Source organism: Sinohyriopsis cumingii, unplaced genomic scaffold (assembly GCF_028554795.1).
Source record: "Sinohyriopsis cumingii isolate HCF-2022 unplaced genomic scaffold, ASM2855479v2 utg000622l, whole genome shotgun sequence".
In the NCBI taxonomy this organism is placed as follows: domain Eukaryota; kingdom Metazoa; phylum Mollusca; class Bivalvia; order Unionida; family Unionidae; genus Sinohyriopsis; species Sinohyriopsis cumingii.
The window spans coordinates 2,716,451-2,732,090 of NW_028315918.1; the positions used below are offsets into that span (position 1 = coordinate 2,716,451).

The 15,640-nt window shown below is 34.2% G+C and overlaps 2 protein-coding genes across 2 annotated transcripts in view; both read right to left on the minus strand.

Moving 5' to 3' along the window:
- LOC149773676 (uncharacterized) overlaps positions 1–8,641 on the minus strand; it is a 30,677-nt gene extending 22,036 nt beyond the window's left edge. Inside the window, exons 1-4 of the mRNA XM_089946249.1 lie at positions 8,348–8,641; positions 5,512–6,440; positions 4,696–5,079; positions 3,517–3,963 (exon numbers count right to left, since the gene is read on the minus strand). Coding sequence (XP_089802375.1) covers positions 3,517–3,963; positions 4,696–5,079; positions 5,512–6,400 — 1,720 coding nt within the window. The 5' untranslated portion in view covers positions 6,401–6,440; positions 8,348–8,641. The remainder of the gene's footprint in view (positions 1–3,516; positions 3,964–4,695; positions 5,080–5,511; positions 6,441–8,347) is intronic.
- A 989-nt stretch (positions 8,642–9,630) lies between these two features.
- LOC149773677 (baculoviral IAP repeat-containing protein 7-B-like) lies at positions 9,631–15,192 on the minus strand. The gene is made up of 4 exons (XM_089946250.1): positions 15,141–15,192; positions 12,290–13,218; positions 11,685–11,857; positions 9,631–11,035 (listed from the first exon to the last, which is right to left on the minus strand). The coding sequence occupies exons 2-4, from the start codon at positions 13,176–13,178 to the stop codon at positions 10,661–10,663; spliced, it is 1,437 nt and encodes a 478-aa protein (XP_089802376.1). The 5' UTR covers positions 13,179–13,218; positions 15,141–15,192; the 3' UTR covers positions 9,631–10,660.
- Positions 15,193–15,640: the final 448 nt, after the last annotated feature.

Below are 15,640 nucleotides of genomic sequence, written 5' to 3' on the forward strand. Positions count from 1 at the left end.
TTAAAACTAAACAGACACAAATACGGTTCAAATTTTAATGCGTGTGTTTTTGTGAAAGGGGAGAGTGGGAGGTATGAAGAGGCAAAAAACATATAAAGCGCTCATCAAATATGAGAGATTTTTAAGTTTATAATTTTAGAATGTAATGTCTAACTCTGGGCTGTTAGGTTTATAGGTTTACGCAGGGTCGTTCTGTTTGACAATTTGGTTATAAGACCACATGTTATATAGCAATTCACGGAATGTACTCTATTAGTTTATTTTTGTCTCTCGAAAAATGCAGTGATTCTGTTCATGTTTGAAAAACGTCACCTCAAGCGTAACATAGACCTGTGTCAGAGAGAGAGAGAGAGACACTGTTTTTATTTTCATAAAGAAATCATTGAATACAAAGACTTACACATTAACATCATTTGAGAAAATCCAGCTTTCTGTGGAAAAGATTAAACAATGTAATACAAATATTAAAATGCTTGCAGTTGTTTTCCTTTACCTATGAAAAAATATTATATATAGCTTTTCATAGCTAACTATAAAACCGGAAACTTCATTGATCATTTCCACCAAAACAATAATAGTAAACTGTCAAACTTGAGCTGCATGTTCTTCCAAGTGAATTGACTGATAATTGGCAGCGTGTGTGTGTGTGTGTGTGTGTGTGCGTGTGTGTAGGTGTGTTTCTGTCTTAATGTCTCCAGCAAAATCTACGAACCTTGTGAGACAATGTAAATTGTTAATCGGCCGATGAAATTTCAAGTGTAGTCGTGTTTGTTTTATTTGAAGAAGAAACTTTTAAAGGTTTGTAAAATACTTTTGAAAAAATTATCGGTTTGTCTATTAAGTTACGTCGAACACGCGTTACTAACCTCTAAGTCTTGCTGTCAAGATGATGTCCATCCCCAAAGCCTGCTTTACCTTTCTAGACAAAATATTTTCTCGAGTGGATGAACTAATTGTACATTCACGAAAAGCTGATATTTATATCCTTAACGTTTTAAAAACAAATGCGAACACAACTTGTGCTTATTTCGTACGGAGCTGCAATTACTGCATAGAAATTTAATGGAATATATAACAACATATTTCTTTTACACATTTCACAAAATATTATTGCAAACTTTAAATAAAAATAACACGAATTAATGCTGCAGTGAATTAACTTATATCCTTCTTTCTTTGCGACAAGTAAAAATTTGACTTTCAACCTTTAAAAGACGCATATGTGTTATGCACTTAGTGATCCGCTATAAAAACATAATCGTGCGTACATTTTACTACATTGCTGACGATTACCTTTAATTATCGTTACACTATGTACTAACGTATGGCATAATATGACCGTAGGAAGAATATTAACCTTGATAAATCTTTATGACCAATCTGTCAACGATTATCTTAAAACAGGTTGATATGAAAACTGCAGAAGTAAAGAATATTACCTTGATTACTTACTGTTCATGGATATTGATATTTCCCGACTATCTGGATTGTAGTTACAGAGTACTATCGGGAATCTTGAAGTAGAAAAGCAAAGTGTAAAGAATAAGGTACAGAGAGCTGTTGTGTTTATTTCAACGCTTCGTGACAAGATGCACAGCAAAGGTAGACATTTTAATAAAATTTCTTAAAGGGAATGTGTAGCGACTGCTATTAGCTATGCTTTAATGAACAAAGTGATATACATATTGCACGACTAAAATATAACCTAATGCATTAAATGGTTTTGTTAGTTTGAGAATTTTATTAAATAATGCCCCAAAACATTGCTAATATCCTGTTGAACTTGAGCTATGTTTTTCAAAGTGAGACAGTATACCACGTTTTGTTATTGTCAATTGCTTTTCTTGCATCGTTGCTGAAAGATCAATCATTGTTACGAAAACAAATGTCCCATGTTAATCCGTCGAATGTATTTCAAGAATGTTGTGTTTTGATCAGTTGGTGTAAGAAATTGAAATTGATAGCTCTCTAAAATGGTTTTAAGAATAATAATGTTTCCTAGGTTTAATTAACTCGATTACGCATATGTATCATTGTATATTTTAGTGACCTCCTAGTCTATCAGGACGGATGGTGTCGAGTTCGAAAAGCCACTTTCACATTTTTAAATAATATGTATTTTCGAGTGGGTGAGGTATAATTCAATAAGTTCAGTAAAGGCTGATGATTATATCTTTGGTTGTGTTTTATCGCAACACATTGGTAATGAGAATTCGGAAGAAAGCCGAGGTATCCCTAAAAGTACTGCCATTTTGACAGAGAGAAATACCATTGTATGTTGTAACGAGTTTATCACAAAATGCGCAATATATGTTTAAAAAGACAACTCTTATTAAATAATTATATCAAACTATATGATAATTTTTTGAAATAAGATGTAAACACAGTTTGAACTAGAATAAGTAACAAGCTTATAACTACATCACAAACAATTCGTAGAATTTAAAATAGCTTATGGGTTGCAGAACTTTATAAAAATGTGAAAATACATTAAAATCAAATGATTTTATTTCTTCATTGCGGGAAATAAGAATTCCAAATGTCTCTTGTTCACAAATTTCCCTTTTTTGCGCAAACAATAAAACAATCATTCCCTGAGAGAAAAAAATAGTCTAAATTTGTATAAAAAATGATTCATATCATTCATCTATACCTTGCACTCCTGGGTCAGTTCCTAAGCTCCAAGTGAAGCAGGACGTCAAAGTCAAAGGTTCAATATATTGTAGTAATAGGCTTCAACCCTAGAATACAATATATTTCATTCATTATTCTACTCGAATACAAAACTGCTTCTTTGTCAGATTTCCACTTATCCAACGGAAATTTAAGATAATAATAATAATAATAATAATAATAACAAAGCATAACTAAATCTAAAACTATATGTGAAACTTTTATAGACTTTTACTGAAATAAATCACTGGAATAATTCGCAAAACCATACAAAGTTTATAAACATTTAATATAAGGACGGAAATAATACCTATAAGTAATGACAGTTATCACAGTAAAATTGAAGATTTTTCAAAACCTCATGAAAACTATGTAAAGAAACAGCGACTTGTCCATTGTAAGAGTTAAAATGCACATATTGCACATAAAATGTAAACTAAATATTAAAAGCTGCAATGCAAGACACTTCTTTACACGTGATACCCGTATGTCAGTGCATGATTCATAATTCTACATTGCATCATGTATAATTATTACAATCTCATGCGTTCACATCAATCAATTGGACATCTAAACGTGGAAAGAACAACAAGATAAATGTAATAACAAAAACAAAAGGCACCTAAAATCATCAATGAATTAAAGGAACGAGAAAGAGTAAATATTTAATCGTTCTCCGTTTTTGCGAGTAAAAGGGAATTTCTCCCGGCCCAGAAACCTCTGATAATTCATAATTCTTGGCTTCACCATGTACTTTGTCAGCAAAAGCCTTTGCATATTGTTAGTCCATTAATCGATCCGTCCTCCCGTAAGAAAATATACTTGCTAAGAAGTTTGCTATTTACGAAACATACGCCCTTATAGTGCCCTTTATCAACTGTCTACACATAGGACATTTTCTGAGGGCAGGAGCACATTGAGGGCAGGTCATCATGTGACAACACGGTAGGAATACAATACATGCCTCTCTGTCCATGCATATTTTGCACGTCATCTGGTCTTTGAGTTCCTGATTTTGTTCCAGCAGAGACTCCAGTTCTTTAGAAGACATGTTGGATTTTGAGGAATCGTTTTCTTCTTTAACTTCAGAATGGCTTTTATCTTGTGGCGAGTAATGATAGTTCTTCTGTTTGTTGCTTACATTTTCCTTGTAGCCTGTTCCGTTTATATTGTCGAGTCTTTGAACCATATCATTGGTAGATTTTAATTCATTCGCCTGCTTTGATGTTTGTGCTTCTTCTGTTTCAAATATTTCCTCCAGTAAATCAGTCACTAAAATCTTGGAACGCCCTTAAATTAAAGAAAATAACATTTTATTTGAAAGTTATTGAAAGAAAAGTATAGAATTTTTATTGAAAACGATTTTTACAGAATAGCATAAATCAAATAATTTCGTGATTTGTCGTGCAGTCTACTATTTTGGATGGCTTGCAAGATCATACTTATTTGGAAATTTGCAAGATCATACGTATTTAAAAAAGTCATCACCCTCATTTCAAATCAATGGAATTGCAGAGAAAACATTTCGTTCTTAATTATACCACTGTTTATTTCATCCATAATATTGGTTAATATATTACGTGATACATTAACCGCTCCGGTGGCCTAATGGTTAGAGCGTCCGCCTCGGATGCGGGAGGTCGTGGGTTCGATCCCCGGCCGAGTCATACCAAAGACTTACAAAAATGGTACGAACAGCTGCCTCGCTTGGCGCTCAGCATTAAGAGGTTTGTGTTATATCTGGTTGGCCCGGTGTCAGGATAATGTGACTGGGTGGGACATCATGCTACATGTCTGCGGCATGATGCCCCAGTGCTAGACATCGCTATAAATTGCCACATTGCAGACATCGTAGCGATATGACTGAACAATTATTAAAGCTACGTTACAAATCCAAATCACATCACACATCACATCACGTGATACATTACTGTATATTATCATGCACAAACGAAAGGTCCTGCAGTTGTAATGCTTCTTCATAGACTGTCTTTTAATAATGTAGATGATCAGTGCAGTTACCTTCTTTAGACTCAAGTCTCTCCATAGCTTGTCTGACCATCTCGAGGCTGTAACCCATGGAAAGTACGCTTTGTACTATTGGGGAATCCATGGAATTTGAACTGGCAGCCTCTCCGATTATAGATGTAATTTCCATATTGTACGCTTCATCCCCAGATTTCATTTCACAAGTTCCCCACAAGTCATGTGATTCAATATCCAAGGTGTCTTCAGATCTCAGGTTTATTCCATCCAACTGCCTCAAGACAAAGTCCTCTCCCTTGAACTGTTTTAAAAATGCGCAGTTTGGATACCACCGTGCATGCTCTTCCCAAGGGTCGTCTCCCTCCTCCCAGCTTCTCAACCCACCTCCGCAGTAGAAACATCGCACACAGTCCCCTACACCTATGAAGGAAGAATATAAAATAATTAAACCGTAAATAAACTGCATGGGTAAGTTTCTCTTAGATTTAAAATAATAATACCCAAAGTCAGGAAAACTTTATACATTATCTAAGAGGTATATTATGTTCCATATTAGTACATCTGAAAGTTGTGTAATTCATTATTGCGTCATTTGATATATCATAAAATATTATTGATTTTTTAGCAATATTTATCAAGTAATCAATCGTACCCATTTCTTTAAAGTAGCATTGCATTGACCTAAATTCATGAAAATCTCTTTCACTCAGATTGAGCTCAACATGATGTATAATCAAACAGGTTTAGGCCTGATTGAACCTATTTGCATCGGTACAGGCGAAAGAGTGAATTGAGATGCAAGATGTTCAAAACATAAAGCAATACCTTATCAGCGCAGCAAATGAAACTTACCAACATAGTATAGACCTGCAGCTGCCAGCTCGGATGGTTTTGGTTCTGCTGGGGAAGGCCATCCTCTAAAGGATTCCAGGCGGGATATCAGGATAGAATAGTGAGGATGCTTTGGTGTTTCAACGTATATTCCAAGATTATCGATCGTTTGCTTTACGGGTTCAGGTTTGGGTATTTCTAGCTTAGAATATTTAGTTTTGGCAGTCGGTGTTCCATTGGTAATAGTAGAGAACTCGGGATTTCTGATTGTACCATTATGGGTTTTTTCTAATGTTGTACTGCTCATGCTTTGTCCTTCTGCGAAGCTGCTGGCGTTGTGCGTTGCTTCCTCGGGTCTCTCTTTTGCATCTGTAGGTGAGTATTGACTATTGGCATTGCATGTATTCATTAATTCGTCATTCTTCTTTGTACACGAAAGTTCGAATTGCCTTTCATTTCTTTCTCTGCTCTCGCGTGTAGGGGACTGAAATGTAAGGTCCGAGATTTGATTCGTGTCCCTGCAGGAACCATTACAATGTATATTTCCATCTAATATAGGTATATTGCTGTCTCCAGTTCCATTTGCAAAATTGCAATTCGGCGACAATCTCGTATGCACCTCAGATGGGGACTCTCCTGCTTTCCAATTCTTTTTCCTAAACCCACACGAGAAACAAACAGTTTCATCACCCAGGCCTGTATAATAAAACCCGGACTTCGATAATCTATTTGGGTGGACAGGTGAATTTCGTGGGAATGTTCCAAAACTGATGTACCTGGCCCACTCATTTTTCATGAGCTTGATATTAGTGTCAATTTCAGATGAATTCAAAACACTTTCAACATAGCATTGCAAGGACGTGGGACCTACACTGATGATAGACTCTTTATCACCCTCTGATCTTGCCATCAAGGAGAGCGCACGGTGTCCTCGGGGAAATGATTATTCCCTGTAATAATAATAATAATAATGATAACAATACCAGTAACAGCAATAATAATAATAATATACTGGAGGACAATGAGGCGCTGAGAGGAAACTAGTATATTCTCGCAATCACGTGACTTATGAAAACATTAAAAGCAGTATCGAACATCCAGTTACAGGAACTGAGACGCCATCGTTTTGAAAAGTAAAATCACTAGATCAGCCTCTGACATAAATCGTGATTAATATATACTTGCGTAAACGGTTTCAACTACTGGATGGCATATCTGTTTGAATTATTGCTTACCGTGATATTGATATTGTATAGTTTGTCATCCCTCCCCATATTCGATGAAACTAGATTTATCCAGTGTCACCAAGCAAATGGTTTTGAGACTGCAAGATGAAAAACTGATTTGGACGTAAAATACAAATTGCCATGCCGTAGAATTTCTCTCAGGAAACAGCATTTTAATAATTCTGTATATACAACTGTATCAAATATCGTAACGGTTCTATCTTCAAATACCATAACGTTTAACTACTGTAATGGCGGTCTCTCGATTCTGCTGTAAATAGTTATGTGAGTAGGTCACATTCTGTTTTACGAGCATGTCTGAACTATGTTGTGGAATGTTCTTTACTGACCTCATCCTTCTCAAGTAAAATATTTTTCATTCCAAGGAAATCTATAAATTGTTAATATCTTGGACTATTTCTTACGTTTGCTGACACTTTCCTCAAGCTGTCCCACAAATGATTCGTGAATGCTATTACCAAGTTGATGTAAGTATATCGATATGAATATGGGGTTTTCAGCTTTATTTGTACGCATAATATTCGGAAAGCTTCGTGACCTGTCGGTAAATCCCATAGCTGCAATTAACTGTTCGATTAGTATTTGATTTATCTGTAGAAGAAACCGAAAAGAGAAAATTTATGTTTCCCCGATTAGCATCTTATAAATAAGCACCCACATTTGTCTGTGACCCGGCTACCAAACAAGAGGTCGCAAGTTCGAAACTCGATGCGGCATCCCAATTTTTATAAAATACTTTTTTTAAAATATTTATCTACTTTCTTTTGATCTCTCGCTCATCCCAGTTTTGTATTCCCGTCCTAGGAATGACAATTAACTTAGTTAAATTTATATTTAGTCAAACCGTTTGCAGTGTTTTGCCATATTTATCGACTGATTATACTCACCTTTCATTCCTACATAAGAAACGACCGTGTTTCTGACATTAAAATACACACTGTTGAACATTAAAGATTTGTGTTTCTAGCATCAGTTAATGTTGCCAAGTAATCTTTGATTGATCGTGAAAGATTTGACATAACCGAAATAAATGATCCTTTGCTGGTCGCTTGGGAAGTTAAAACTGATGACAATAATAATAATAATAATAATAATAATAAAATAATAACAACAACATGCAAGGGGGAATTTTCCATCAGATACATATCACAAGGACAAGAGCCCATATTACTGTGCGTAATTTATATCATGCTGTAAATATAATCCTGATAATGTTTGAAAATTTACTTTATTCGCAACGATGACAATTCTTGACTATTGTTAGATATCTGCTTTATATGATGACCACGTTACATGATTGTCTACTTGAATCATTGATTGTCTACTTGAATCACTGATTGTCTACATGAATCATACGTCACGTGACAAATGAATCATGGTTTCATATCTGTATTGGGGTTTTACGTTCTATAAATATAATAAATCAATGAATGCGGCACCTATTAGTGCTCTCTCTCTCTCGATATATATATATATATATATATATATATATATATATATATATATATATATATATATATATATATATATATATTATATATATATATATTCTCTCTGTATATGTGTGTGTGTGTGTGTGTGTGTGTGTACGCTGTGTATTTCATCCCTACCTCTCCGTTGTCTGTTGTGGGGCACCACAACTCCAACTTCTATATTTCACGCTGAAGAAAAGTGAGGAACGGTTTGTATGCCGGGACTATATAGAACTATCCGCCTACAACAGGAAGAACAGCATCCGGAAGAAGATATAAAAATAAATACTAAATATTTGATAATGGTAAAGAAATGTACTTTACTGACGTCAGCTTTCGAATCATATTTAATGTGTGGGGCGGTACGTAATTAAGGACAAAGGTTAAAGACTAAGTTATAAGGATGGTAACTTACTACAGATATAAGGCACGTATTAGCGATTTTCTCTGTCTGTCTCTCATTATATATATATATATATATATATATATATATATATATATATATATATATATATATATATATATATATGCAAAAGTAGACATTTTAATACAAATTTCTTGCAGGGAATGTGTAGCTGCTGTTATCAGTTGTGTTTTAATGAACACAGTGATATACATATTACACGAGTAAAATATAACCTACTGCGTTAATTGGTTTTGTTAGTTTAATAATTATATTACCCAGTATGCCAAAGCATTGCTAATATCCTGTAGAACTTGATTTATTTTTCCAAAGTGAGAAATTATATGACGTTTTGATATTATCAATCGTTTTTCTTGTATCGTTTCCTTCTTTCCTTGCTGTTAAGAGTCATCAGTGTTATGAAATCAAATTGTCCCATGCTCATTTGTCGAAGCCACTTCAAGTATTTTGTGTTTTGGTCAGTTGGTGTAAGAAATAGAAATTTATAGCTATCTAACATGGTTTTAAAAAATAATATTGTTTCCTCCGTTTAATTATCTCAATTACGCATATATACCATTGTATATTCTATTGACTTCTTAGTCTATCAGGACGGATGGTGTCGAGTCCTAAAAGCCACTTTCACATTTCTAAATAATATATATATTCGAGTGGACAAGGTATAATTCAATACGTTTAGTAAAGGCTTGTGTTTACATCTTTGGTTGTGTTTTTTTTTTTTGCAAACACAATGTTAATGTAAATTCATGGAGAAAGCCGAGGTATCCCTAAAATTACTGCCAATCGTATTGTATGTTGTATCACGTTTATCACCAAAAATCCTCAAAATATATTTAAAACATAACACTTATTAAATAATTGCATCCAAACATATGATAATTTTGAACATAAAATGTGACCACAGTTTGAATTATAATAAGGGCAAGCTTATAACTACAGCATAAACAATTCTTAGAATATCGAAGTTACAAACGATTTTATTTCTTCTTTGCGGCAAATAAGAATTCCTAATGTCTCTTGTTGAAAGATTTGCCTGTTTTGCTCACACAAAAAACAATAATTCTCCATGAGAGAAAATAGTCTAAATTAGTATAAAAATGTATTCATTTCATTCATCAGACATGGTACGCTTATGGCAGTTCCTAAGCTCTAAGTGAAGTAAAACGTCAAAGTCAAAAGCTTCCATATATTGTATTTGTAGGCTTCAACTCATGAATATAATATATTTCTTTCATTATTCTTCTGAAAGACAAATCTGCATGTCTGTCAGATTTCCACTTATCCATAAGCAATGGAAGATAATAATAATAATAATAATAATAACAATAAAGCATAGACAGATCTGAAACTATGTGTGAAACTTGTATAGACTTTTAATGAATTAAATCACAGGAATAACTGGCAAAACCATACAACATTTATAAACATTTAACATAAGAACAGAAATATTACCTATAAGAAATGACAATTATCAAAGTAAAATTGAAGTTCTTAAGAACTTTATAAAAACTATGTAAAGAAACAGCAACGTGGCCATTCTAAACGTTAAAATGTATATATTGCACACAAAATTCAAACTAAATATTAAAAACTGCATTGCAATTCACTTCTTGAACGTGATACCCGTATGTCAGTGTATGATTCATATTTCCATATTGCATCATGTATAATTGTTACAAACTAATGCGTTTACATCAAATAATTGGACATTAAAACATGGAGAGAACAACAGGATAAATAAAGTTACAAAAAACAAAAGGCACCATAAATCATCAATGAATTATAGCAACGAGAAAGAGTAAATATATAATCATTCTATTTTTATATATAAAAAAAGAATTTCTCCCAGCTAAGAAATCTTGATAATTTATACATCTTTGACTTCAACATATACTCTGATAGCAAAAGACTTTACGTATTGTTAGCAGTCCACAAATCCCAGCCAAATCGAATCCGTCCTCCCGTAAGAATATATTGTGCTTCCCTGACTAAAAAGGTCTAAATATAGTGGCTATGAATTTCGCTATTTACGAAACATACGCCCTTACTGTGCCCTTTATCAAATGTCTACACATAGGACATTTTCTAAGAAAGGGGGTACAGTGAGGGCAGGTCATCATGTGACAGCACGGTAGGAACACAATACATGCCTCTCTGTCCATGCAAATTTTGCACTTCATCTTGTCTCTGAGTTCCTGGTTTTGCTCCAGAAGAGTTTCCAATTCCTTAGAAGAAATGTTGGATTTAGAGTAAGTTTTTTCTTCTTTAACTTCAAAATGGCTATTTACGTGTGGCGAGTAAGCATCGTTCTTCTGTTTGTTGCTTGCATTTTCCGTGTACCCTGTTCCATTTATATTGTCAAGTCTTTGAACCATATCATTGGTACATTTTAATTCATTCGCCTACTTTGATGGTTGTGCTTCTTCTATTTCAAATATTACCTCCAGCAAATCAGTCACTAAAATCTTGTAATGTCCTTAAATTAAAGAAAATAACACCGTATTTCAATGTTATTGAGAGAAAAATATAAAATTTTTATTCCAAACGATTTTTACAGATCAACTTATAATAAATAATATCGTGAACTGTCATGCAGTCTATTATTTTGAATGGCTTGCAGGATCGTACATATTCAAAAATTGCTTTACTATTATTTTAAATCAATGGAATTTCAGTCGAAACATTTCGTTCTTAATAACACCATGGTTTATTTCATCAATGATGTTGGTAAATGTGTTACGTGATACATTACTGTCTATTACCATGCAATAAAAAAGGTCCTGCAGTTGTGATGCTTTTTCATAGACTGACTTTTAATAATGTAGGTGATTAGTGTAGTTACCTTCTCTAGACTCAAGTCTGTCCATGGCTTGTTTGACCATCTCGAGTCTGTAACCCATGGAGAGTATACTTTGTACTGCTGGAAAATCCATGGAATTTGAACTGGCAGCCTCTCCGACTGCAGATTTAATTTCCTTATTGCATGCTCCATCTCCAGATTTCATTTCACAAGTTCCCCACAAGTAATGTGATTCATCCAGGTTTTGTTCAGATCTCAGATTTATTCCCGCCATCTACCTCAAGACAAAGTCCTCTCCATTGAACTGTTTTAAAAAAAGTGCAATTAGGATACCACCGTGCATGCTCTTCCCAAGGGTCGTCTCCCTCCTCGCAGCTTCTCAACCCACCTCCGCAGTAGAAACATCGCACACAGTCCCCTACACCTATGAAGGAAGAATATAAAATAATTAAACCGTAAATAAGCTGCATGGATAAGTTTCTCTTAGATTTGAAATAATAATACCTAAAGTCAGGAAAACTTAATACATTATCGAAGACGTATATTATGTTCCATATTAGTACATCTGAAATTTGTGTAATTCATTATTGCGTCATTTGATATATCATAAAATATTATTGATTCTTTAGCAATATTTATCAAGTAATCAATCGTACCCATTTCTTTAAAGTAGCATTGCATTGACCTAAATTCATGAAAAGCTCTTTCACTCAGATTGAGCTCTACATGATGTATAATCAAACAGGTTTAGGCCTGATTGAACCTATTTGTATCGGTACAGGCGAAAGAGTGAATTGAGATGCAAGATGTTCAAAACATAAAGCAATACCTTATCAGCGCAGCAAATGAAACTTACCAACATAATATAGACCTGCAGGTGCCACCTCGGATGGTTTTGGTTCTGCTAGGGAAGGCCATCCTCTAAAGGATTCCAGGCGGGATGTCAGGATAGAATAGTGAGGATGCTTTGGTGTTTCAACGTATATTCCAAGATTATCGATCGTTTGCTTTACGGGTTCAGGTTTGGGTATTTCTAGCTTAGAATCTTTAGTTTTGGCAGTCGGTGTTCCATTGGTAATAGTAGAGAACTCGGGATTTCTGATTGTACCTTTATGGGTTTTGTCTAATGTTGTACTGTTCATGCTTTGTCCTTCTGCGAAGCTGCTGGCGTTGTGCGTTGCTTCCTCGGGTCTCTCTTTTGCATCTGTAGGTGAGTATTGACTATTGGCATTGCATGTATTCATTAATTCGTCATTCTTCTTTGTACACGAAGGTTCGAATTGCCTTTCATTTCTTTCTCTGCTCTCGCGTGTAGGGGACTGAAATGTAAGGTCCGAGATTTGATTCGCGTCCCTGCAGGAACCATTACAATGTATATTTCCATCTAATATAGGTATATTGCTGTCTCCAGTTCCATTTGCAAAATTGCAATTCGGCGACAATCTCGTATGCACCTCAGATGGGGACTCTCCTGCTTTCCAATTCTTTTTCCTAAACCCACACGAGAAACAAACAGTTTCATCACCCAGGCCTGTATAATAAAACCCGGACTTCGATAATCTATTTGGGTGGACAGGTGAATTTCGTGGGAATGTTCCAAAACTGATGTACCTGGCCCACTCATTTTTCATGAGCTTGATATTAGTGTCAATTTCAGATGAATTCAAAACACTTTCAACATAGCATTGCAAGGACGTGGGACTTACACTGATGATAGACTCTTTATCACCCTCTGATCTTGCCATCAAGGAGAGCGCACGGTGTCCTCGGAGAAATGATTATTCCCTGTAATAATAGTTATAATAATGATAACAATACCAGTAACAGCAATAATAATAATAATATACTGGAGGACAATGAGGCGCTGAGAGGAAACTAGTATATTCTCGCAATCACGTGACTTATGAAAACATTAAAAGCAGTATCGAACATTCAGTTACGGGAACTGAGACGCCATCGTTTTGAAAAGTAAAATCACTAGATCAACCGCTGACATAAATCGTGATTAATATATACTTACGTAAACGGTTTCAACTACTGGATGACATATCTGTTTGAATTATTGCTTACCGTGATATTGATATTGTATAGTTTGTCATCCCTCCCCATATTCGATGAAACTAGATTTATCCAGTGTCACCAAGCAAATGGTTTTGAGACTGCAAGATGAAAAACTGATTTGGACGTAAAATACAAATTGCCATGCCGTAGAATTTCTCTCAGGAAACAGCATTTTAATAATTCTGTATATACAACTGTATCAAATATCGTAACGGTTCTATGTTCAAATAAAATAACGTTTAACTACTGTAATGACGGTCTCTCGATTCTGCTGTAAACAGTTATGTGAGTAGGTCACATTCTGTTTTACGAGCATGTCTGAACTATGTTGTGGAATGTTCTTTACTGACCTCATCCTTCTCAAGTAAAATATTTTTCATTGCAAGGAAATCTATGAATTTTTAATATTTTGGACTATTTCTTACGTTTGCTGACACTTTCCTCAAGCTGTCCCACAAATGATTCGTGAATGCTATTACCAAGTTGATGTATGTATATCGATATGAATATGGGGTTTTCAGCTTTATTTGTACGCATAATATTCGGAAAGCTTCGTGACCTGTCGGTAAATCCCATAGCTGCAATTAACTGTTCGATTAGTATTTGATTTATCTGTAGAAGAAACCGAAAAGAGAAAATTTATGTTTCCCCGATTAGCATCTTATAAATAAGCACCCACATTTGTCTGTGACCCGGCTACCAAACAAGAGGTCGCAAGTTCGAAACTCGATGCGGCATCCCAATTTTTATAAAATACTTTTTTAAAAAATATTTATCTACTTTCTTTTGATCTCTCGCTCATCCCAGTTTTGTATTCCCGTCCTAGGAATGACAATTAACTTAGTTAAATTTATATTTAGTCAAACCGTTTGCAGTGTTTTGCAATATTTATCGACTGATTATACTCACCTTTCATTCCTACACAAGAAACGACCGTGTTTCTGACATTAAAATACACACTGTTGAACATTAAAGATTTGTGTTTCTAGCATCAGTTAATGTTGCCAAGTAATCTTTTATTGATCGTGAAAGATTTGACATAACCGAAATAAATGATCCTTTGCTGGTCGCTTGGAAAGTTAAAACTGATCACAATAATAATAATAATAAAAATAATAAAATAATAACAACAACATGCAAGGGGGAATTTTCCATCAGATACATATCACAAGGACAAGAGCCCATATTACTGGGCAAAAATTATATCATGCTGTAAATATAATCCTGATAATGTTTGAAAATTTACTTTATTCGCAACGATGACAATTCTTGACTATTGTTAGATATCTGCTTTATATGATGACCACGTTACATGATTGTCTACTTGAATCATTGATTGTCTACTTGAATCACTGATTGTCTACATGAATCATACGTCACGTGATAAATGAATCATGGTTTCATATCTGTATTGGGGTTTTACGTTCTATAAATAGAATAAATCAATGAATGCGGCACCTATTAGTGCTCTCTCTCTCGATATATATATATATATATATATATATATATATATATATATATATATATATATATATATATATATATATATATATATATATATATATATATATATATTCTCTCTGTATATATATGTGTGTGTGTGTGTGTGTGTGTGTGTGTGTGTACGCTGTGTATTTCATCCCTACCTCTCCGTTGTCTGTTGTGGGGCACCACAACTCCAACTTCTATATTTCACGCTGAAGAAAAGTGAGGAACGGTTTGTATGCCGGGACTATAAGAATTATCCGCCTACAACAGGAAGAACAACATCCGGAAGAAGATATAAAAATAACTACTAAATATTTGATAATGGTAAAGAAATGTACTTTACTGACGTCAGCTTTCGAATCATATTTAATGTGTGGGGCGGGACGTAATTAAGGACAAAGGTTAAAGACTAAGTTATAAGGATGGTAACTTACTACAGATATAAGGCATGTATTAGCGATTTTCTCTGTCTGTCTCTCATTATATATATATATATATATATATATATATATATATATATATATATATATATATATATATATATATATATATGCAAAAGTAGACATTTTAATACAAATTTCTTGCAGGGAATGTGTAGCTGCTGTTATCAGTTGTGCTTTAATGGCACAGTGATATACATATTACACGAGTAAAATAT